We start from the raw sequence: 27,133 nt of genomic DNA, 5'->3' as shown, positions 1-27,133 counted from the left end.
AGAAATGTATGTTAAAATTAATAGCTTTAAGAAGAGAAGTGGCTTACTTTTTCGGGTAAATTTTTGAAGCATACTGGCTCCGAAACTTTCGGAGACAGCTACTTTGATTTACAACTTTAGTCTAAGATAAGTTCAGAGTTCTTACTATCAGCGAATATGAAAAAAAAATATAGCAAAAAACACATTACTATTTCATACTGAATGAATTATTATATGCCATTGAATTCATTCTAAGATTTTAAATGGAATATTTAAACAATATTGAATATTTTCATAAAAAAAACAGCCTGTAAATTACATTTTAATAAGGTCACTTATATTCTTGTGAGTAGAAGATTTGGAGTATATCCTTATGACACTAGCTGAACCTGCGGCGTTGTCCGTAGGATATACATGAAACACGAACTTCCAACACCGTTTTAACTCCTTAGGTGTGTAGTTTCGTAATTTTTGTTTCATTCTTAGGGGATGTCTACACCCTATTAGGGACCTACGGGCCAAATTCCAGTATATAGTTGCTATAGTTTCTTTGTGTTCGTGATTAATCAGTCACTGGTATGAAGATTTTATAAACATAAAAACCTAAATAACCGTACTTTTAAATATAATTTCTTTAAAATCTAATAGAGATAAAAGAGAAACATATTAATCAAAACTATTTCTTCATAAAATAAAATCTATCTGATAATATATTAACATCAGATCTAATTTCCTTTGGTTTCAGGTTTAATAAAAGAGATGAATGCGAAAATGTAATCAAACATCAGTGCAGTGCAGTAATAATTAAGAACTATAAAATGGAGTGTTCGCTCCGCAGCTCGACGCGAGTGCTCTCCCTATGGACCTTGATCATCGGCAGCTTCAACATAGCAGGTCAGTTCATAATTAAACTTTAATATGAATTATAATTCTCTAGCGATCGAATATATATCTGAACGTGTTAATAAGATCATAATCTAAATAAATATCTATGCTGCTAAAGCTGTATTCATATTTCTAGCGAGAATAATCAACTAACGTCCATTAGGAAACTTAATAATAATTCTGCAACAAGATTAACACATGTTGCATGTGTGTGTAATATTTTTATAATTAACGTCGTTAGTGAGGCTGCACACTAGAGCAATGTGCAGACGGCGTACAGCAAACAAGGAACGCTGTTTGCTTCTCCGCATTTAACATTAGAAGGATTATTTGCAGCCTAAGCACACAAGTTCATACGCACATCATTAATACATGTCTTAATATCATTGTAATTTCAAAATCTCGCAATATTTTTCTTTATTCAATTCCTCTAAAGCAGTTGTAAAAAAATCATTGTCGGGTTTCGAATATACATATTCATATTCGATATAATGCTTTCTTAAGTGTATGAGTATATTGTTTTTGCTTTCTAATGCGTGTGAGTGTATGGGGCTTAACTGGTTTAATGAGCGCTGGCTTTACTGGTTCCTATCTCTGAATGACATAAGATGGACTAAATTTAGTATACCTACATATAATATGTATATACAATCCCAGAATGTTACCAATTTAGGATCTGTATTGAATAAATCTAAAAATATTCTGAAATTATGTATAAATATTTTTTCACAACTGTCATTCATAGCTAACTGCTCAAGTATAGATAGTGCACAAGTCTGTAAGCACAAGTGCACCACATACCCCATTATGTTCATAGTCCGATGACTCAGCTTTCCAATACGACCAGAGAGATTACGTGCATGACCAAGAATGCGGTCGCTCTCCTTTATACTGAATAGTCATAGTATTTAGTAGAGAAGATTCCACCTACTAACCGCGTCGCCTGCGGTACTGCGGCGTGGATTATTCGCAAAAATCACACTCTTAAAATATCTCGTAACTCTTGTACATTTCTGTACTTATTCAGCTGTGGGCTGTTTTGCATTTCAAAAAGTGCTTCTAATTGTACTATAAAGTTGAGTCACTACTGTTACTGAGTCAGGTTTAGTACATTGATATAAAGATCGGTACTCATATTTTCAATAAAAAAAAATGGGACATTAATACATGTAATGAGCTGTTCCATTCGACGTAATACCTATAATACTCAGTGCAATATTCCATAAATTTGAAACAATTATATGATTTCGCAACGCAACTTATCGCTTCAATATATAAAACATGTCATACTTATTTAATTACGCGGTACAAAGTAGGCCACCCGTTTTATTCTGCGTTGACACACAGCTTTGCCATAAGCCTTTATGAATGTCGGGTAGCACCGAAACGTTACAGCCTGCACGTGGAGATTTAAGTGTTATTATTTTTGTTGTTTTATAAAACAATTCGTTACAGTGAATATTTTGCGTTTATTTTTATCAGTGTACGGAATATAAGGGAGAGAATTGGGGCAATAATTGTGATGACGAGTCAATTCCATGGGAGCATTTTATTTTATTAAGTCATGTTTTCAAACTAAAACCTAAATTTAGGGTTTTGGGTTACTCTTTATGTAAATACGGCAAGATGTTTTAAAAAGTTAACCTAACACAAAAAAATAAAAATGTTCAATTAATAAGATTTTTACTTTTTATCTTAATTGTACTTAAATATATTTTGAAGGCATTTCTATTATTCCTATATTATTGAAAGAACTCGGAAGAATACTGAACGGTAAAATAAAAACTAGTTATATATATAATTAAATAAATATCTAGCTGATAATACTTCACAGTTGTTCTAATCGGCATATAATTCCTGACCCATTGAACAAACCACTTATTTCCAGAACGCCCTTTTCCCACGTTTATAATAAATTCCTATATTTAATATTACATTACCCAATACAATGCCGGACGGTACAAATAAGTGCACTAATGACCTGAAAGCAGAAACCCGTACCTCGTCATTCATTGGGAGAAGCTTAAATTCAAGAGTGGACTGTGATTGGCAGAATGATGATGATGAAATATAATTAGTATTATATATCTTATGATAATTATATTATAATAATTTAATTCACGGGTTGAAATTAGGGCAAGCTCTTATAATAATTTTTCAAGTGTTTAAATTGTGCTGGTAACGAGGCGTGCGAAAATAAGCCTAGCCGTTACAATAAAGAAACGTTAAAATTATTTTTTTTTAAATTACCATAGCCCAACATTTTATATTTTGATGTTTTACAAATGCAAAATATAACGCTTTCATGAAATGATAACGGTTTTTTCTCATAGAAATGGTTGCAAAACGTTGCTACTCGTTATTTAAATAATATTTCTAGTAGAAATCACAAAAAATATATCTAGTCAATTCACCTTAAAACGTACGGCACTTAAATTCGGTAGTGTTTTTCTTTCTTTCGTAAAATGATAGACAGGAAGAAAAGAACTAGAGAGAAACACTAACTAAACAAATCATTACCAGTTATCGATGTATTTTGATACCACTTAGGTTAGCTGAGTATTTGAATAAAAAAATCATTATATCAATTATTTTAAAAGAAAAATTTGTACAACAGAAATTGATACTATTTAAAAATAATTACATAATTGTGTAATATCAAGTTCAACGTTACTTTTAACGTTACAAGTGTCCTTAGCTTATTCATAACAAAAACGATCTGAACAAATCACAAAATATTTCATCATAACGATAATTACAAATAAAACATACATCAACAAAATAAGTTGAACAAACGATTCTCATAAAACCACTATAATTTTACGACTTTCGTGAATAAATTCCAAAGCTGTATGTTTGTATTAGCGCTAGATTGCCGTTGAATATTTACAAGGTACTTGTAGTGTCGTGCTTATTTTCATTAACGTGATTTTTGCATTGTATTTTTGTAAGCGACGAGTGTTAATGTAGTTTGAAAGTGAACTGTGAAACTCAATTTTCTTGGATAAATTTTAGTCTGTGGCATTCCTACTGTTACGAGCGCGGTTATTTCATAGACTGCGCAATACTTGCTTATTGCTTAATAATTATTATTTTACATTACATTTAATTCTTTAAAAAGTATTAGTATCTTTATTTTTTCAAATAAATATAATATATTATTTATATCGTTTTTTTTTTGTATCGTTCTTTATTCACATTACATATTATTGAATACTTTTTTGTTGCTTTATATTTTGATGTTACCTACAAACAAATTTAATAATAAAGTGGACTTAGTACTTAATTTGTATCTGTGTTTCCTCTCGTAATCGATTGTGACGTATTATTTCAAATAAGTATCGATGGAGCTTGGTGGAATAACCTCTTAATCTTCTCTGGTGAAAAAATCTCGGTAATTGAACCCAAAAATTTTTAAGGTACGTGAGAAAATCGATTCAACTGTACACGTAAAATAAGTAAACAGAATTTTCGATTACATTTGAAAAATACGTTCACATATTTTTTTATCAAGCAATTAGGTCACTTGATGATAAGTGTTCACCACCCGCCATCACAATTTATATGTATAAAATATTAAGTACTACTAAGTATTACTGTTGATAGGTAGAATATCTGATTACTGGGTGGTACTTAGATGGGCTTGCACAAAGCACTACTACTAAATGGTTACATACATATACAGATTATCAATAATCCTCCGTCAATTATTTATAACCTCGAACTTTGACTATAAAAAGTAATCCATGTGATTATATATGTAATCAGATGGATTGCTATGATGAAACATGACTCTTGTTACAAAATTAGTTATGGATTCATTTTTCATAAAAATCTACTAATATGCTTTTTGCGTGACGCGAAAATAAATAAACAGTTACCGTAAAACGTAGGTTGAACAAGGACAAAACTGTTTTTAGAATTTTTCGTCTGGATTAACAATGGGTAAAATTAAAAACGAGATGCGTTTTGGTACAATCGGTTGGAATGAAGATGCTTTCGTACGTATTATGAATTAAATAACAAATACAATAAAATAATCTAATTTGAAAAAATAACACTTTGTTTTAAAAATCTCTCGCCTCATTGCTTCTACTGGTCACAGGAGGGCTGGTGTGTTTTTTGCCCAGAGGATCGGAATTGCGATTCAGCGATGAAATGTTGTTAGCATTCTTGCCACCATTCCACACGGTCAAGATTTATACAGTAACTTGTTTCAGTTCATATTTGTATCTATTTAAGCATTTAATGGTATTAATTTTTTTTATATTAATAAAATATTACTTGAAAATAATTAAACGATGTTGAATGAACTGTTTTTAAAATCCCTCATAAATTAAAACAATAACAAATATCCAAAGCGTCCAATACGGGTTTGAAGGGTGTCAGTGTAATTACAAGTACTGAGAAATGCGGGCGACATACTGTAAGGAATGGGTTATTGTTGTTGCTTAATGACAGCTACTTGGTGACAGGCATTTATGTAAGCCCGTCTGAGTAAGTACCACCCAAAGATATTCTCTTGTCAAGCCGCAATACTTATTATCGTGTGTTCGTAGTTGAAGGGTGAGTGAGCCTGTGTAACTACCGGCACAGGTGACAAAATATCTTTGCTCCTAAGGTTGATGTAACATTGTTGTCATTTAAGAAATGGTTATTATTTCTTAGTGTCAACGACGACAAATTTGCACATCCGCATAATTCATTCGTATTTGATGAAATTTTGGTATGAAGGAAACTTAAACTCCAAGAATACCCTATAGGCTACTTTTTGCCTATCGCAGACAAGCAATCTCTGAAACGTGAGCGAAGCCGCGGGTAACAACTAGTTATTTATAAAGACTTCAATTGTACCCATTCACGTCAATAATATATTGTAAAGAAAAAAAACACAGCGACTTTAACACCTGATCTCGTTACAAATTTTGATAATACGCTTAGATTAAATAAAATTTAATATTTCGTACCAACCGATATAAAACAATATCGTGGATTATGTTCGTGTTGCCCTATCTCGTTTTACGATCTCGGTATCATCTTATTTCGTATATTCTTCACTGAGCCCTAGTTAGTTTCATATAACAAATTTTGAAGTTTACGTGAACGTTATATATTTTTATAAAATCAGCTCATATCCCCGGGGTTTACGGCTAAAGACTAGTTTTAATAGCGTTTTTAAAATAAAGGCAGGTATATTACGAACTTACGGGGCAGTTTTGAGTTCACAGACGAGGCTAACAATGTTGTATAAGATGTTACTACCTGGTGCCTCTGATTTTAATAAACAACTGCTACTTGCTGGGAACAGTTAGGGTTTTATATTGACAAATATTTTTGAATACGATATTTATAAGAACAGCATATCACAAAAGATTTGGCGTCTTATAGTTTCGTTCTCGACAAACTCCATCAAAACATGACAGGCATCCTCCACAACTCCACAAACCGAACAATAAGGATGCGGAACCACTCCCATCAGATGCGCAAATTTTCCAGATGGAATGTGTCCAGATCGCAACCGTAAAGTGAAAGAATAATATTGTGTCAATGAAAGTACAGCCGACTGGCAAAACCAGTAAAATATGTTCATATTACTGATTTTTAAAGAAACATAATTAGGCCCTATTTTTCCCCTAATTAAATTAATTTAAGCGGCAATTATAAGAAAATACTCATAATTTAAAACCAATTTTAGTCTAAAACATTTTAATCTAACAAATGGAAACAATTTTAATCAAAGATAAGTGAAATCTTGAATAAAATATCAAGCGAACATCTACATTAATAAAGTTAATGCTTTTTCAATTATGTTAACTGTGACTGCGAAAAGGCGTTAGAGAAAGAAATTTCCGTAGAAGCTTCTTAATAAATACTAGATGTTACAAGCAACTTTGTCTGTACAATAGGCCAATAGGGATTTTCTCGAAGTAATAGCTTGACTTGGTAAGTACTACCTGGTAATCATAAATTCTACCTACTGACACAGTGGGATATAACATCTTGGTTCCAAAGGTTGGTGGTGCATTGGTGATATGAAAGATTCTTAACATTTGTGGATTGTCTATCGGTATTGGTCCAATCACCATCAGATGACTGATTTACCCACTAATATGACGTCGTAAAATAGAAAAATGAATGTACTGCTGCTTCTTTTTCTACGTGTGTCCCTGTGTGTGTGTGTGTGTGTATATCTTAAAAGAACACAATATATGGTCGACTGAGTGTCGCTTGGTTTAAATTAGTAAAAGTTATTTGTTTTTTTTTCTTAAGGAATGACACCTACTTATATTTATTTGTATAGCTAAACGTAAAAAGCCTTACCTAAACAAAATTCGACCTTAATCCTTAGATCCGTTTCCGAGATGCACGAAATTACTTCGTAGAATGTACACGTACAAGAATTGCTCGTTTAATATTATGAGATTAACGTTTGAGGTTTTGCTTCTGTCATTTACGTAAGCTTGACATTTTGTCATATAAGAAAGGGTCTTAAACAATCACCTATGCATATTGTTGCCGACTTTACATTTCCGTTTAGATTAAATTATTTTGTGCAAGAAAGACGTGCTGGCAAATAAATAATTATAACATAAAATTAGATTAAATCGAATAAATTTTTAATCTAATTTTATGTTATCATTATGTTATTTTTAATTGAGTCGAGATGGCCCAGTAGTTGAAACGCGTGTATCTTAACCGATGATTGCGGGTTCAAACCCAGGCAAGCAACGCTGATTCATGTGCTTAATTTGTCTTTATAATTCATCTCGTGCTCAGCGGTGAAGGAAAACATCGTGAGGAAACCTGCATGTGACAAATTTTATAGAAATTCTGCCACGTGTGTATTCCACCAACCCGCATTGGAACAGCGTGGTGGAATTTGTTCCAAACCTTCTCCTCAAAGGGAGAGGAGGCCTTTAGCCCAGCAGTGGGAATTTACAGGCTGTTGTTGTTGTTGTTGTTGAATAAATTTTATCTTAATCATGCATAATATAAACATAATGACGTAATGGTAAAATCAATTTTGATTCAGATACAAAATTTCAAAAAAAAGAGCTAAGATGGCCCTGTAGAATATGTGAACCGACTTAACCGACTTTTGCGGGTCAAATCTTGATGCCCATTTTAACGAACTTAATTTATACAGAGTGATGTCAAAAAACATTGTTAGGAAACTTGTACGTGTCGGTTGAAAGAATCATAGAAAATATCTGTTTTTAGCAATGATACTTTTTATTTCACAAAGTTTCAAACATTTTTTTTATTATCCGCTTCGTTAAGGTTAAGGATTAATAAAGATGTTGACAACTGCGTTACACGAACGAGAATTGGTATAATCAAAAGTGCGAGTAAAAACGAAGGGGGCGCCTGTCAGTGCAGCGCCAAGTAAAATTATGGTGTAGTTAAATCTCGGCTGGAATTCCGCCTCAGATTGCCGAGAATGTGAGCCTTTGAGCAAGGCAAGGTATGCCGGCTTTGATAATATACACAAGGAGTTACGCTTTTTATATCGAAAATGTTTTCGTACCGCCGGGTCGGGTGTTTTTTGACTGTACAATTCCTTGAGAATTCCTTGGGGTGGATAAAGTGGACTTTTCAGTTGGTCCCTCTAAATATTCTTTGTGAACATCCAAAAATATGCAAAAGTATATTTATTCCGTATTGAATTATAATACTAAAGTCCAATAAAAATCGACTCTTGTTGGAAGGTATTATGTCGAGTTTATTATAATATTAAATACTTTAATTTCTCTTATTTCAGAAATTGATTATGATTATGTAATTCATCCTTAGTCCTACATCAAAATACTGACACTTTGCAATTTAACTCTTCGTTAGACCCACATGGGGCACATGGTGTTCTTGTCATACATTTCAGCTTATTATTACTTAAATAATTAAATCATAATATCGCAGTTTTTGATGGCTGTGGTAAGAACAAGTTACTATTTCATACTTTAATTTTAAGTCAAAACATACTAATAATTAATTATCTGTGCAACAAGACCCAAACACGGTTTAAGTTAATTTCACAATTGAAAAATGTCAAATTCAAATTGTGTGTAACACAAGTGCTTCAGCTACTTACATTGGGATCATAGTCATGTATGTGATGTTGTGTCGTATTTATTTTTATTTATTATATTTATTAATTGTTCTTATTATATTGTCATATATATTAATCATTAAAAACTTTAAAATAACAGTTCAAAATGGGTGTGCGGTTAAGTATTGCACAAGATATATCAATTACATAAATTATCTGAAGAACATTAATGTGGTAACATTTGGCTAACAGAGCAACAGATTAAACACGTTCAAGTAAAACGCGGATTAGACTTCCTGTCTAGTTGTGAAGATGTAAGAAACAAAAGCAAGAGAAACTACACGATTGACAGACGGAAGAGGAAAAATGTAAACGAGCAGGTACCATCAAAGGCTTTACAAACAAATAGACTATCATTTTCGCTTGAGGAGGACCTTTTCATAAAGAAAGACTACTATTTTTAGAGACTTATAAAGAAAAAAAATTAAGTGGAATTCTATGTTATGTTATGCTGCTGTATTTTTGGGTCAACGAATTAAAAAAGAAAGGAAGAATGAAATAAAAGGATTTCTGAACTCTCTCGACACGATAATATTGCGTTATTATTTTGTATACTTTAACAAAGGTTGGTCATTTTTTTTCACCAATAATTAAACGAACTTTTATTACTAGTAACCCGCACATTACAGTTACAGTACTCGCACAGTGTCCCTACAATTGGCAATATTTATATTCACCCCATACCTTACTGAACGTTTAATTAATATCATTTAACTCTTTTGCATATATTTGGTATTTATTCAAATGCAAAAAGGGTCTGCGTCGGATTTATTTATTGTAGTCATGATCTCAAATACAATAGAAGCTCTTTAAACTATTTGCAAAATATAATAAAAAAAGGGGAAAAAATGACACAACAATAAATTCAATCCCGACCTAGCCGTCACTTATTATCCTGAAGGTCACGCGATACGAGGAGTCGTGTTCGCACGTACGCCGCTTTTTTATTGTTTCGCATTGTTCCTTTTGAAAATAAATCGGAACGGAGGGGTTGCGTGCGTTGTATATGTATTTTGCATGAGAAAGAACTACTTCGCTCGCCGGCGGCAAAAAGGTGCGTGATTTTTGTCGGATATAGGAAGAAAAATTTATGAACGTAGTGTGTAATAAGTTTTATGAGATACCCACATTTGAAAAGGAAATGTCCTTGATACTGTTTTTATGAAGCATAAACGAAGTGCAGTAACACTTGATATTGGGGTATTATTATTAACGATACGCGTTTCGCTCGCTATTATGTTTAACCACCGCTATAAACGTTTGAGTGCTAAGTGTCGACAACTGCTATTGCGGCACTATGGGTATCGCACGTAACTATACCAACCTGTTAAGCCTTACTCATTTTCGTAACAGTGTCTGATACTTCTGCAGTTTCACATAGTGTGTCCTACACTCTCGTTTTAGTATCACATCCACAGAAAATTGTATTTCTTACAGAATTTTTCTACAGAATATATTCTGTAATGATACAATTGTCAAATTCATTGAGAATAGCTGCTTTAAAACATATTGACGAAACCCAACATAAAAATAGTAATCAGTAATTAGGACAATGTTCTAAAGTACTTTAATTTTTATATCAAATAATAACATTCATAAACATAACGAATTTGCCTTATCTATATTAATATTATAAATGTGAAAGTAACTCTATCTGACTGTTGTTCTTTCACTACCAAAACGTTGAACCGAATTTGATAAAATTTGGTATAAAGCAAACTTAAACTCCAAGAAAGGACGATAGGCTACTTTTTTTGCCTAACACATGACAACCAACAACCATAAAACGCTAGCGAAGTCACGGGCGACTACTTGTATGAAATAAAATAAAAATGCTTAGATAAACTCTTTTGAGATAAAAAAAGTATTCTACGAAAAACTCAGGGCATCATCTTTATAAATTTTTAATAAAAAATCTTGTCAAACCTTTCTCCAAGGCCTTGACCGTCCAACAAATTAATCGTATCCAAATTTTCACAATCGGCTATCAAACAAATTTCAACGGTTCAAGTATCTGTTAAATCATTACGGACAAACGATTTCCAATTGGTCTTTGCCATTAAAAGGTTCGTTTTATTGCGAGTATTACCGCAAAGCGTGTAATGTTCATCGAAAACACCGAAATTGCTTCCGAGAATTGGGATATTTGGGCGAAGTCGAATGTACCGCGATAATTTAAGATCGTCCTCCTGTGAAATTAGTAAGATCATTTATATAATTGGTGTTTTTATAACGAATTCGAATTACATTTTTTTTTTCTAAGAATTTGTACTGATTAATATTTTTTTAAGAGTCGAGATGGCCCAGTGGTTAGAACGCGTGCATCTTAACCGATGATTGCGGGTTCAAACCCAGGCAAGCACCGCTGATTCATGTGCTTAATTTGTCTTTATCATTCATCTCGTGCTCAGCGATGAAGGAAAACATCGTGAGGAAACCTGCATGTGACAAATTTCATAGAAATTCTGCCACATGTGTATTCCACCAACCCGCATTGGAACAGCGTGGTGGAATATGTTCCAAACCTTCTCCTCAAAGGGAGAGGAGGCCTTTAGCCCAGCAGTGGGAATTTACAGGCTGTTACTTTACTTTTACTTTTTTTTTTACTTTAATATTTTTTCATTGTTAGTTAAGAATCTCGAACGGTGGGAGGTTTAGTTTAATTGTAGGTATCTAATGTTTTCAATCTCACGGATGGCAGCGCATTTAAGGCTTTTGTTATGCTAATGTGTTATATGATTTTCTTTATTTGTATATATGATGAAAATGAAATTAAATCTAATATATTTGATATTAATATACATATTATCAAAGTATTTTTGAACATTATATTACAAAATTAACTTAGATACTCATCTACCAATCGTAAAGTAGATATAGTTTATAAAACCTGCTAATTTAATAATGATTTAAGTTTATTAATTGTGTGTTGTGATTTCAGTATAATAGCCTAATTATCTACCTTTGCAATATCCCATAAGATTATTAATGTGCAAAGGTTTTAGCTATATTATTAATAAAGGGAAATTCCCAAAAGACGCACCTTTCTCTAATTTAACCTAGTCGTTTGTACGATGTAATAATATTTACTCTGAACCAACAGACCCAGTAGGAGTGGAAAAAACGACGTATTTACGCTATCCAAGCCAGCGAAGTAAGTTAAGAAATAAAGAAAAATTATTCCCCATCGGCCAACCTGATAGGTTTATGAGAAATAAACGTTGAATAAGCGACGGTAGCGTCACAAAGCCTCATAAAGCGTTCAGTCAACATTATACTTTTCACTTTTCATAACGGAACTGTAAAAATCCCTTTAAAAATCTATAGTCTTGAAAAATACATGTCTAAGTATGCGTATACTTTTTCAGTATAACTAATACTATATTCAAGTTTTAGATTAGAATACGGGAGTTCATTCGTTTTGACTGAGAAGTTTACCTTTTGTTTATTGAATAGGAAGTAAGACGGTTGGTTACGAACCTTTAGGGCGAGTCGTAACACACGTACAATGTATTAATGTTATAATGGTGAGTTGCCTGTGCCATTGTATGAAACCCGTAGCAATTCGCAGAGCGATATCAAAAGTTAAAATGCTTTCAGTACTAAATCGTACAAAACACACTTTGTCTGTGAAAAATACATCTAATGGTCATAGTAATAACGCGAGTATCATTCAAAGGAATGTGTCGGTTGAGAAATAGGAAACGAAGTATGATTTCACAAAGTTGGTACATTTTCAATGTTCTTTCGCTTTTGTAGTTTTCTTTTCCCGACTTCATCTGCACTTGTTTCTCATGCTTGTGCACTTTTGTATCGTGAATGTTCGCAACTACATGTTTTCAAAGGGTGAATTAGCCATTTAACTTTGCATACATATTGTTCAGGCAGTCTCCAGCCACTGTTTTCTTGCGTTTTAAGAATATTTGTTCGTTTGGATATTTCGTTTTATAAGCATTCGTTCGATAGAGGATTCTTTTTTTAAAATTTTCGTTATGAGAGTACGAAGGAGTATTTATATTTATGATTTGTTTAAATTACGAAGACAAGAACTGTTGACTCGTGCCGGAGCGTCAAATCGAATCAAATCAAAATATAATTTATTCAAGTAGGCTTTTACAAGTACTTTTGAATTGTCATTTTACAGAATTGTTTTAGAAGTAAAGCTAAAACCGGTACGGAATGTATATTTCAGAGACGAACCTGTTATGCTGAATGAGTCATTATTATCCTCAAATGCGCACCTTCAGCTTATTTCAATTTTAACGGTTGTAAATTTTTATTAATATTTAATTATAAATAAATAAATATTAAACAACATCACATACATTAATCTGATCCCAATGTAAGTAGCTAAAGCACATGTGTTATGGAAAATCAGAAGTAACGACGGTACCACGAACACCCATACCCAAGACAATAGAAAACTAATGAATTTTCTACATCGACTCAGCTGGAAATCGAACACAGGACCTCGGAGTGGCGTGCCCATGAAAACCGGTGTACACACCACTCGACCATGGAGGTCGTCAAAATTTAATTAAATTCAGTAAGATACTTACGAAGATAATAACCCACAGCAGTCGAGTTAGTATTTCTCATCGAACACGCCGTAAATAAAGCTATCACGCCATTTGACAGCTAACCTGAGAAATGCAATGTAATTATACACATGCGACGGGTTGATGTAGCTATTAAAAGTAAACTTTTGACTACTTTGACGTACTCGAGCAATTTCAGCGGTACATGTTAAATGAGATTATTAAAGGCATCGATTTTTCTTTACACGCTAAGTTCATGATGTTGGCAGACCACTTTTCCTGTTAAGAAGTTTACTTTTTTTTGTGTTTTTTTTTTGAATATAGAGATAAAAATCAAGGAAATGATTTTTTATTTGAAAATTGGAAATTATACTATCGCTCACTAATTTTTTTTTTATTTCTTAGTAAATCGCAATCAAGAATCGTCTTTAATTTCTTAGCTCTTCAAAATCAGACCATAATGGTTTTTTATGTACTGCTGTTGTCCCATAATCACTGGGGCAAAAATTATCTTACGCTATTATTATATACGACATTTTTAACACACTACTTTGAAATACATACAGACACGCAAATCAACCTTTAACCCTTACAGTATTAATGGCTGCGTATTTTGTCACGGTATAATCACAATATCTAGGCCCTTATATCTGCAATATTAATTATGTCATAATTTTTGAAATACTTAATTTCTTTCAACAACACCCATTTTTTGGTGAAATTATAATAGTTCTTATTATGATTATATTAAGATTCAAATTCTTTGTTCAAGTTTAGAAAATATGTTTCTGTACCGTTTAAATCGTCACGCTATGAAGTATGACCTCGGTGAACCACCTCTCATTTATGTCAGCTTTAATCAACGTTTAACTGACTACAGCACTGACAATTCTAGAATCCTTTTAAAATATACATATTATACAAGCTACCCGCCCCGACTTCGCACGGGTGTAATGCTGATACTTAATATACTAGAGAAATTGTTTGTTTACGACATCACATTCAAAATTTTCTTCTTCTTTACTATATTGTCCATGTATTGTCTATAAAAACCTTCTCAAATTACTCTACCCATTAAAATACACCTCATCAAAATTCGTTTCGTTATTTTAAAGATATAAGGAAAAAAACAAACATAGGGACGAATAGCAGTAAGTGATTTTGTTTTATGCTATGTAATAATATGAATATGCATTTGTTTTTGACGTGGAACATCTACTGGCGTGCCTTTGGGTGCAACCGATTTAAATGCTGTGACGGTAAACGACGTAGCTCTCTCTTAGGCCGTCAAATGTCCTCTACAACCGTATTCTGCTCCTCTATATGCATATTTCATATACTTTGTTGCTAAGCCTTTAGGTACATAAATAAAACATATTCATTCTATAAAATCTAATTTTTTAATAATTTTATTGTACATTAGTGTATATCAGAGTTTTCTTTAATTATAAATCATTTCGATGTTCCACATTTCCGTTCAGACTTACCTCATTGTATATTTTAATATACCATTCAGATTTTTTTTCAATTACTCGTTGAATTCCTAAATAAATAACATTCTATTTCCACAAGAGCAACAATAATGAATTCCCGTGATATTAATTTCAATTTCGGCTTTGTAATTGATACCACAACAATAACGATACTGCGACAAAGCCAATGTAAACATTGAACAGAACCACAACCGACTTCAAAACAATTCATCAATTAAAATTAATAGAGCTCTCCATCTATTAACCGATATGGTTCTAATTAAAGGCTGCTTATAAGTTTATTTCATTATTATTGTACCTTGTGTATAGCTGTTTCGCATTTCGACTGATGTGTGTGTGTGTGTGCTGTGTATGTGTGTTTGTGTGACATATGTGTTATTTTCAGACGATTTTCAATCATCGATATATATTATTACAGTTATTGTTTACGGGATATTTACGATTTTTTTTTTGTATCCGTTGCTCAGTCTCGCGAACAAGAGATTCGTAGATAATGTCGAAATATCGAGCTTCAACGGATAAAAATGAAAAACATTTTAAATATCCCGTAAATAATAACTGTAATAATAAAAATAACCATGTTAATTTACAATCTTATATCGATATATATTGTTCACAATTTTCTCTACATATAAATAAGATCATTTATTATATTCTTCTATTAACTGTTTATTTTTCACAGCAGTCAAGTAAACAAAATATATTAAATTCGTAATATTTATACACGTTATATTAGTTGAACGTATGATATTGCATTAGGTGTAACAGGCGGCCTTATCGAGAGAACACGTATATATGTTTATTTTTTATCTAAAACAATATAGAACGTAAAATCTTTTGCTTTTTTTTCTAACCTTGCTTTACGTGTAAATTTGTGGCTTGTGAAAGTGATAGTTTAAACCTTTAGTTCTCTGTACCAAAATATAAAAAAAATCAGTGAAAAGTCATAATCATTATGTTATTGGGTAGATTTTTGTTTCTAAAGATAATTTTAACACCATTACAAAACTATCCAAAAACCCTTCTACTTAAAACCCTGTCAAAATAATAAACTAAATCGGTTTAATATAATCGCCAAGAGATCATATACACACCCTTATATTTCGTACTTCGTCGTGAAACGAAGCCGAAACAAATTGTATTTGCACATAATATACATTTCATACAAGAAACTTTGTCGTAGTTATGTCTGTTGCTGAATGCTTAATTTGCTGGAGTAATACGAAGACCATCTAATTTGGGTATGTCACTAACAGTTCAAACATACTTCGTATCGGTTACGATGTTATTGTCTCTTTCCTTCGCGTTCCTGAAAAGGGAGATGGAATATTTCCAAGTGCCCGAAGTTATGAGCATCGGATACAAAGTGCCACGTGAAGCTGACTCGGAATTTTCGCAACAAGATAGGCCAACTTATTTGGGCCTACGTCGCTAATTTTGAGTATGATATTAAGGATTAATTTTGCCGTTTATCGCAAAGTTGCTTTTACTTCGCCAGAATTTACTGGGATAGTAATAAAATATTATATATTATTGTATAAATAGTGTTGGATATAATTTGTGAACTGTGCTTTATTGAGACGTGTACTTGTGTTTGATCTTTTGTTAGTAGATGTCTGAACATTGAGAGATATAAAGAGTTATTTTATACTTAAATTGGTTAATTAAAAAAATGTCTACAATACAGTTTCTAAATATAAATTTATATTCAAATTGTTATTTATTTATGATAAATAATGTTTTCATTGAGTCGAGATGGCCCAGTGGTTAGAACGCCTGCAGCTTAATCGACGATTGCGGGTTCAAACCCAGCTACTTCATGTGCTTAATTTGTCTTTATAATTCATCTCGTGCTCAGCGGTGAAGGAAAACATCGTGAGGAAACCTGCATGTGACAAATTTCATAGAAATTCTGCCACTTGTGTATTCCACCAACCCTCATTGAAACAGCGTGGTGAAATATGTTCCAAACCTTCTCCTCAAAGGGAGAGGAGGCCTTTAGCCCAGCAGTGGGAATTTACAGGCTGTTGTTGTCGTATGTTTTCATTTATATTGACCTCGGGTGAAAACAGCTTAATCACGACAAAGTTAGTGTTTCGACAGACGAAATTTATCGTGCTACACAAGTGGAAGTTCTCGAATAGAAACAAGAATCTCGCTTTAGTGTAGAATGTCAAATGCGATCAAACTTCAAAACTTCGTGGTGTGCACTAACAATTTGAGTAATTGCATTGAATTATCTATCTATTGTATCTGTTAAATTGTTTGTTTTGTTCGAAACTATAAGGAACAGTTGCTCCAGAACTATTGGAGTATAGTATGGTCTTTAAAGGAGCTCAGGTTTTTCTGTTCAATTCAATTGGAGACATTGATAAAAAACTTCGATGGAAAATTGCAAATCGTAAAATAATTTCCGTTGTCATTTTGAAGTATCAGTAATAGAAACTGACATTATAATATCATATCGATACTATTTAGAGATTTTATATGCATGGCACATTTAGTTTCTTTTGGGTAACAGCCACATGATTATTTTTTTAGATAATTATTAAATGAGTTACTCTTGTATATGCATATAAATTTATTTGGATCATATTTTGTATTTGGATAAAGTAAAACAACTTATTTTTTTAAGTTTCTTTTCTGAAAAACAAATAATATTATTTATAAAAAATAATAATAATTAGTTCGAGTTACTAAGGTAAATATAACATTTACAGAAAATAGTTGCACAAGTATTGTAAATATTTTTTTGGAAAATATCTGCAATAATAAATTTGAGCTTGATCTGTTGCCGTCCTTTTAAGGAAAAGTCCCAAGGTTTCTCTCCTATCGTCACTAATCTTCGTATCTGGTTAGCAAGCCGGTATTCATTCTTGCATTTTCCGCTTTAGGGATAAAAATGGTTCGTTCATTCCATTTCTTTTAGTTGCATCTTTTCACGCTACTTTAATTTTAATGTTTTAATGTCAACAAAAGAAAATTTCATCGTTTGATTGTTCTATTATTATATGAGCAGATGAACAAATAGGTCACTCTATGGTAAGTGGTCAACTAGTGCCTGTAGTTACACTGGTTCTACGGAATATAGTAATACAGTGTGACGGTAGAATACCTAATGAGTGGGTGGTACCAAACCAGACTGATTTGTATAAAACCTTACGGTCATGTTATGAAATAGCAACAAGAGAATATTATATCTGAACTCAATACGATGGCAAACTTTTAAAATTTTTATGAATATTATATTTACTCGAGAAAATTCGTGAGGAGGTGTGCCAGCATTTTAAATGATTGCAGGTAAACCTTCGCTGTAAACAAAATTCGTATTAAAATAAATATGAAATGTAAATATATTCTGTAGATATTTAAACAGAATTAGCAGAAAACACAAGCGTTTCATATTTCGAGATCTCTCAAAAATTCTTAACTTATTTATACATTATTTGTCCGACCAGCGATTAACTGTCGGGTCCTTTGTCGTACACTTTGCGCAAGAAAAACGTTAATCAACTTTTAGTTTTGTTGAAACCGAATTTAGCTGAACGTGCAAACCAATTTGTTGTCAACGAATCACTGATTTGGAAATGAATTTTAATTAAATTATCGATGAATCGGTCGATTTGGGTTTTTTTACGCGTTGTTCGTGATACCGATTGATTATTTTCTAGTTAATATCGCCGGCAAGGCTATTCTAATAAATACTAAAATTATATACTTATGTTTCATAGAAAAACCAAACCCACCTTCTTCGATTTTTAAATTTATTGATGTCGTTAGTGATATAGTCCGTGTTTCTGACATCATAACTCATAAAAGAATGGAAAGAATTATTAAACGACTTTATAAATATGATCTCAAATAAGAATGTTTTTTCTGTGACGTAATATATTACACGGTTTTTTATGAATGCATTTTATGAAACAACGAATCGTTAATAAACGGCCTTATCGCAGATTTATTATTTCTAACACCCATTTAAATGACATAAGCTGTTTTTATTTGCAAGGAGTGCAACAAAAATAGCGCGTTAACCAGTTTTGGTATAAATTCTATGATAAAAGTACAATTATGAGAATAATGTAATTCCATTTTCAACTAAAACATTCAAATGAAATACACCAGGTATTATTTGGTGAGGGAACTCAATATTCACGCTTCAATACGATCTATAAGGTATACTTGTTTACCGAAGTCACGGAATCCCTAAAATTTACATTCCCAGATTGAGTCGTCTTACAATCTGCGTTTCGTGTTCCGTATACCTAAGCCTTTAAAGCTTTCATCTGGAAAGGGAATGAGGTAATGTGTACAGTACGGTGCAAAAGTGAATAGCTTTTATTATTTTAGAATTGAGTTCGTAATATTTCCCGTTATGTATAACGTCCGTATTAATAAAACAATTTGAACTTTGTTTATGCGTTCGTAATATTAAAACATGAATATTTACTGCAAGGCAGATCGTGAAACAAAAGGCAAATGGAATAATTAATAATTAAATAGGTGGCTCTTTTGACTATTAACAAAAAGAAGCATCGTGTCGCACTATCGGAAATATTCATTTGTTTTTGTTGCTTCACTATAATGTCCATACTTCATTTGTGTGCCTTTTTAAAATCTCTGTCCAAAGGAATCAAATGAAAAATATTGTTGAGAGAAACTGTGTATGAGGGCACTAATAAACATCATATGACTTACATCTTGGACATTATTTTAATACTATTAGCTTAGTGTCATATGGTGAGCCAAAAATCGAATTCAAAACACATTTCATGTAGGCCCTTTACAGATTTTTTAACATAATGAAATCATTACTAATAAGGTTAAATATTGTATGCTGGCACTTTACTAAAATTGTATTTTATGAACCCTTTCTCGATCGATACACACAATACGAATACTAAACACGGTTCAAAGGAAAACAGTCCTTATGTATTCAAAAAATTAAAACTACAAGAGCACACACGAGGCACTCGAAGGCCGAAGCGATAGGATCAGCGATAACCTTTTTTTTGGAGCATTAATTAAACCCCTTTTAATTGGACCGATTTATACATCCCCATTATAATCCCTCCATCTTTACCCTTTGTTCGATTCTCGGAGACCTTCATGGAAAAAATGAAAAGAAAATTAAATGACCGCAAATGGAAACATGAAATTCTGATTATACGTTACTTTCTTACTGTAATGGCTCTTATAGAATGATAGGAATGGAAAATTATAAAAGAATCGGTTTTCTTTATAATTATCTTGTATTTTAATGTGTAATATGTATTTTTGTAATCAGTACTGTCTATAGACGTTGCCGCTGAAGAAATATTTATAATAAATAACTTAAATCCCATTCCCCACCATCCCATATCATTCTTGTGCCCTAAGATGTCATGTATTGTGCCTGCAGTTACACTGGCTCACTCACCTTTCAAACCAGAACTAAATATTACAATATTGCAGTTTAGCGGTGGAATGTATGATACATGTAAGTACAAGACGGGCTTTACACAAACTCCAAGTAAATAATTAATAATAATAATTTTCTTATAATAATGATGATTTTTGTTTTTGAAGACATATTTAATTTATCTATTTATATTGTCATAGTAAGCACAATCAATATTTGTATATAAAGGCAACGCGTCAATGGTTTTATAACTATTGTTTTTTTATAAACATTCATTCGTCCTTTGTAACGCAATAATATAAATAAAAGGCAATGAAATAAAAACAAAACAAACAATTGTGCCGTAAAAAGATTGCTTATTGGAAATAAAATTCGAGTTACGTATGTGTGTGTATTACGTATAAATGTAACTATTACTGTGTTTGTGGAATGTTTTCATCGACCTCAAAAGATTCTTACATTATTTAATTAAAAACTGCTCTTTAATTTTATTTTCCTTTTAAGCGTTACGTGTTTGAACAAATACACGAACTCGATACTAACGTAATACCCACTAACATCCCAGCAGTCAACTTCACGCGTCGACCGCAAACTAACGCCTCCAACCACAGCCTTAAATAGAGTCGACTATTTGCCAAATGTTACAAGATCCATTATTTAAGAGCAACACTCGAACGCTAAGAGAATTCCAATGTATAAACATTATATAAATTATAAATCGTTTCAAATGCTAATTTCAACGATCCCTTGAATAAGTAGATTCACGAATTCGTTCAATGACTTCGGGTTAGAATGTAATGTATATTTGTTGAGACGGTTATGACCTTTTTAGTAAATTGAACCTAGAAGCTGGCTTTTACTTCATTTCAAAACTGAGTCATATCAGTAAATGTAATTGCGCAAGTGTGTGTAGTGTATGCATGTGTATTTAAAGTAACAGCTTGTATATGTATTGTCCTACCTCATGCCGAGTCCGCACTCATCGCGATGATGTTTGTCCAAGAAAAAATATACTTCGGCCTACTGCATGAAATCGCGAGGTTGCTTGCTATTTAATTAGCAAAATTACAAACATATTGTATTAATAAATTCAATGATCTGTGTTCGATTGAAGTGTGGCGCCGCAAGCGTTAATCTTCACGTCAATAAAACACTTTGATGTGCTTGCTAATAGAGAAGCGAATTCACTACGGGCTGTAAGACACCTATTGCTTAATTAAGTCTGTTTTACTAAAAAAGTAGGTTAAGGTTTAGCACTACAAAGCATACAACAACAACAGCCTGTGTATTTCCCACAGCTGGGCTAAGGCCTCCACTCCCTTTGAGGTGAAGTTCGGAACATATTTCACTACGCTGTTCCATTGCGGGTTGGTGGAATACAGATGTGGCAAAATTTCTATGAATTTAGATACCTCCTCACGATATTTTCCTTCACCGCCGACTACAAATCAAGAACATGAATTTTCAGTGGTGCTTACTTGGATTTGAATTCGCAATCATCGGTTAAGATGGACGTGTTCTAACCACTGAACTGTCTTGGCTTGGCTACAAAATATAGCGAATAATATTATTTGAAAGGAGGCTTAATGCAAATCTATCTGGTTACTTCCCATTAATCACATGTTTTACAGCCAAACAGAAATACTTCGCATTTTTGTGTTCCTAGATTTCTTTATAAATAAATTGCAACGGACTTGGATGAAGTGCTAGTTAATTATATAATTTTATTAAATTTATTTGAAACAGCCTGTAAATGTACCCCTTTCGGGCTAACTCTCTTTTTATCATAATAATTACGGTCAGCGAACAAAATGCCTTATAATTTATTCACTCGAAGCAATTTCCTTCCATCGCTGGCACGGAGCGAAATATTATTATAAATTAAAATTTAGAAAATAATAAAATAACTTAAACGACGTTTACCCGTTTTGAACAAAAACTCCATTGGTCCATACATAAACTAAGCAAAACATTTTTTTTTTTTTTCTCAGAACAACGCCCGACACAAACGAATGTAAGCCCAGTAGGTAACGTTAATCTTAACCGAAAAGTGTTATTTCAAATAAAACTAAGCATCGATGGGTTTAGTGTCATGTTTTGGGGAGAAGAAAAACTTCGTGAGGAAGATGATACGTACAGGTTAAACATACATACATACACATACATACATACTATACATCAAATAATGTAACCCGACCAGATGCAGAAGGTAATAATCGAAAGTTCTAGAGTACTTTGGGAGACGAATATGCCCAACAGTGGATTGTTATTGGTAAATAATGATGAAAATACATTTTGACAGCATAGAGGAATGAGCTCATTTTTCTAATGAGGAGAGGGGATAATTACAATAAGATATTATTATTTATTAACGGTTATTGCTATACCTCCGTGGTCGAGTGGTGTGTACACCGGTTTTCATGGGTACGCCACTCCGAGGTCCCGGGTTCGATTCCCGGTCAAGTCAATGCAGATTATCGTTAGTTTTCTATGTTGCATTGGGTCAGGGTGTTTGTGGTACCTTCGTTACTTCTGACTTTCCATAATACAAGTGCTTTAACTACTAACGTTGGGATTAGAGTAATGTATGTGATGTTGTCTCATATTTAAATGCGAAAATAATTTTGTCTGTGAATTTGTTGTAGCAGTTTTATTGCCTAATAACTGAAGCGGGTGAAGTTGGGCGCGACAACTATTTGTAAATAAACCGACCAAATTTCCACGAAAAACTAATTAATTTCTACAACATGTTGGAAATATAGACCATTTAGTTACATGATATATTTATTTCAAGTTAAATTTACCAAAACAAGTCTTGTTTATTTAAAAGCTATTTTTAATGAAACCAAAATCATACCTTTGTTGGTATAAACTCTGCTTACCAAGAAAAAATCTTTATTATCGATATTGGACTCAAATATAAAATTCCAACAAAGCTAATGTTGATCTTTTAATTATGCTTGTAACTTTTTAACGAAATTAAAGTGACCAGCGAAGTATGTAAATTATTATTATGTTTAACTATTAATACAGCCGTTAAGGAGGACACAAATATTAGCAGACTTATTTGGTTGAGTTGACACTGTTAAATCGTACCAAGACATCAAGAATTATCAATAACGAAACATGAAATCTAAAATGTTTGAATAACGCTGGCGTATTCGACCTTTTTCACAATACGTAATGCAAAGTTTTGATATTTGGCATTGGACACGTGGCAGCCGTTAAGTAGTATCCAGATGAGCTTGAATCTCAGCCAGTGTAGAATATATCAGATAAGGCTAGGAGAAGTAATATGTATATAGAAGGTGAACCAGAAAAATACATACATTCATAATAAGCTTATGAAAATTAATAATACAAATATAAAAAGAGTGGCCGAAATCGAACAGGACTTCATCATCAGTTTTAAAAATAATTTATCTTGAAAATGGAGGATATTCTCCACTAACTGAAAATCACCAGACTATCCAGTATAGGCTACCAACGAGTTCTACAATATTTTAGTCATATTACCCGGAGATAACTAAGCAGTCTGGATAAAGTGGCTAAAATATGTTAATTCGAAGGCAAAGATCTCGCGATTGACACTCTGACTAACCTGAGGCTAGCCTAGTGTGAAGAAAGTCGATACATCGGTGAAAAAATCTGAGTACTTGCTTGACCTTCAGTAATGAAACACACGAAGAAGTAGAAGTCAAATATCTTGAAAAGGGACCGTACTTGTAAGGACCTCCTTGAATAATGTATACTTTCAATTTATATATTTATTACAATCATGTCCATGCTTACTAAGATTTTCTCTTTAAACGTACTTCTACGTACTGACAAATATGTAAAAACAATGCGAATATGGAATAGATACACTTATGTTATCTCTTTTTGTCGCATAAAATGTTTTATTTATGTCGAATTTATTTTTGCCAAAAAGAAAAAAAAAGTTGTTGTTAAAATTGTTCGTGACCTATCAAAGTTTTTTTTACCAAACATCAACAGTAAATCTCCCTCTGCGTTCGTTATCGCTGTGTAACAGGGTGATTTGATTGGAGGCATACAAAACTTGACAGACTGCCACACTGATTTGAGTGGTGTTGCTACGTTAAAATGTATTTTTACCTTAACAGGAACGATCGAAAAACATAATGCTTAAAATAAAAAGGTTTTATTCGATAAGGATTAAATTCGAAAATATATTTCGTCAGTATACTGTGCAGCATTTAATAAATTGGTATTCAATATATAGGATTCTAAAAGGTAGTAAATGTAAAACCTATTTTTTCTGTCCTAATTTTTTGTCCCAATTCTATAGGTAATTTTAGGTTTCACATATGAGATATACATACATACATTTAACATCGTTGAAAGACAAACAACACAGACACATCAAATTGCCGACTACAAAATAATCATAGAGATTTAAAAGACATCAGTGAGCTATTTAGGAGAATGTGTTTTTTAACAGAAAAACAAGAACAACTACAGGTTTCTTAATATTACGATGTCACATTATCATGGTAAGAAATTTGATTTTACATTACACAAACTATGAGTATATCAAACAATAAAAATAATTTGTGTGACTTTGAATCCAATAAAAATTCTATTTTTGCTGAAAGTATGAACTATATAAATGTCGAGGTTCGTTTAAAGTCATTCAGCTATTGAGCAGTGAACACACTTTAAACAATACGAAAAAACAGGTGACGAGTTTTAAAAAAAATGTTTTACTGAACATCGATACAAAAAGTCTGCAAAGTGTTATTTGCTTTCAATTATTTATATAGCTATGGATATAGTCGTATAAAAACTTCTTCATAATTATTAAGTCTGCGACATATTTCTTGAATAAAAATTACGAAATAAAAAAACTACCAATTTTGATGATCATCGCGCCTACCTTCACTCATAGACACTGGAACTATAAAATTACATCGTATACCTTCGGATGTTATACCACATATATATGTATGTTTATGACTCTAGCTCATTCCAAGATAATATGAAGCTATCATATTTGGTAGTGGAATAATTATGTGTGAAACATAACCATGTAGACAAAGATCTGAACAATATGAGTTTCTAATTTATTTTAACAATTTCGCGTTAAATATCAACAATCAAAACAGTGTCATGTCATATCATATCAAATCCGAGCCGCATGACAATGTCATACAAAATAAGGTCAGTATTAGAATTCGTACAGTGTAAGCTTAAAACAACTTAAGATGGTACATTGTGCAAGTTTAGATAAAGGACAGGCTAAGGGCGGGCGTGTGGAGAAGATTATGCGAATTAGAGACCCACAATGTCATTGTTATGCTTAAGATATACCCGCTAACGTCATAACGCGCAATTATATAATTCCGGCATCAATTTGCTGGGTCTTCTTTGCTTAAGGATTTTGGAATTTCGGTATTCGTGTACCAAAATCTTGTTGCTTTGACTTTGAAGTATTAGTTCGATTTCGTCCTCAGCTTTTATAAACACAATTAATTTTAATATTAAATCAAAATAAGTAATTCAATTAATTTAATTTACTTTTCCTTTATGAAAATTAACTATAAAAATATTTTGGAAGGACTCTGCCCGAACGATCCTGATTAAAGCCCACCAAACTGCTCAAATGATGTTACACTACAATAAGTATTAATTTTAGTACTGTTACTACATACATATAATAAGTGTTGAATAGATAAATAAACACGTGCAAAGGAAAACATGTGTGCTCTCTCTATTCCCACACACTCATAATCCCATGAGACTACAAATCTGAAACATCCGGAAAAAGTTCAGGCGTAAACATCCAACTTCCTAACTCCGAGCAACTACTTAGAACATTTTTTATTAGAACAACCTAGGGTTTGAACTGCGGATTTATGAACTATCTACAAGCACTATTTTTACTTGGCTTTGTGCAAGCCCGTCTAGCACTACCACATTAGATAATCTACAACCAAGCATTGAGATTTATATATAACATTATAAAATACTTTATTGCACAACACACATTAAACAATATTGTAGTAAAGTAATAAGCCTGCCTCTCCCATTGAGGAGAGGCTTTGGAACATATTCCACCACGCTGTTCCAATGCGTTGGTGAAATGCGCATGTGGCAGAATTTCAAAGAAATTAGGCACATGCAGGTTTCGTCACGATGTTTTCCTTCAACGCCGAGCACGAGATGAATCATAAATACAAATTAAGCACACACACACACACACATATATATATATATATATATATATATAGTGATGCTTGCCTGGATTTGAACCCGAAATCATCGTTCTAACCACTGGGCTCTCTCAGCTCACAAACAATATTGTATTAAGATGAATTGGGTATACTAAAGAAATAAACAAATATATAACAAATTGTGCGCAAAGGCAGTCTTATTGCTTACAGCAATCTCTCATAGACAATTTTTTGGTGACAAAAGCTCAAAACGAAAACAGGTAAGTGCAGATATAAAGTGAAGATAATAACAATACTTAGGATTGCTGTGTTTCAGATTAAAGGATTAGTATAGTAAACTCTTCCATTAAGGAGAGGGTTTGGATCATATTCCACCATGTTGTTCCAATGCGGGTTGGTGGAAAGCTCATGTGGCAGAATTCCGTTGAAATTAGACACACGCAGGTTTCCTCACGATGTGTTCCTTTACTGCCGAGCACGAGATAATTAAAGGATTTGTGAGCCAGTGTAACTACAGTTACAAGAAAAATAACGTC

The 27,133-nt window shown here is 32.6% G+C and overlaps 1 protein-coding gene across 1 annotated transcript in view; it reads left to right on the top strand.

Moving 5' to 3' along the window:
* Positions 1-725: 725 nt before the first annotated feature.
* LOC124544467 (nephrin-like) overlaps positions 726-27,133 on the top strand; it is a 131,529-nt gene continuing 105,121 nt past the window's right edge. Inside the window, exon 1 of the mRNA XM_047123032.1 lies at positions 726-873. Coding sequence (XP_046978988.1) covers positions 798-873 — 76 coding nt within the window. The 5' untranslated portion in view covers positions 726-797. The remainder of the gene's footprint in view (positions 874-27,133) is intronic.

This window comes from Vanessa cardui, chromosome 4 (genome assembly GCF_905220365.1).
Source record: "Vanessa cardui chromosome 4, ilVanCard2.1, whole genome shotgun sequence".
Classification (NCBI taxonomy): domain Eukaryota; kingdom Metazoa; phylum Arthropoda; class Insecta; order Lepidoptera; family Nymphalidae; genus Vanessa; species Vanessa cardui.
This window is presented reverse-complemented; position numbering and strand designations above follow the sequence as displayed.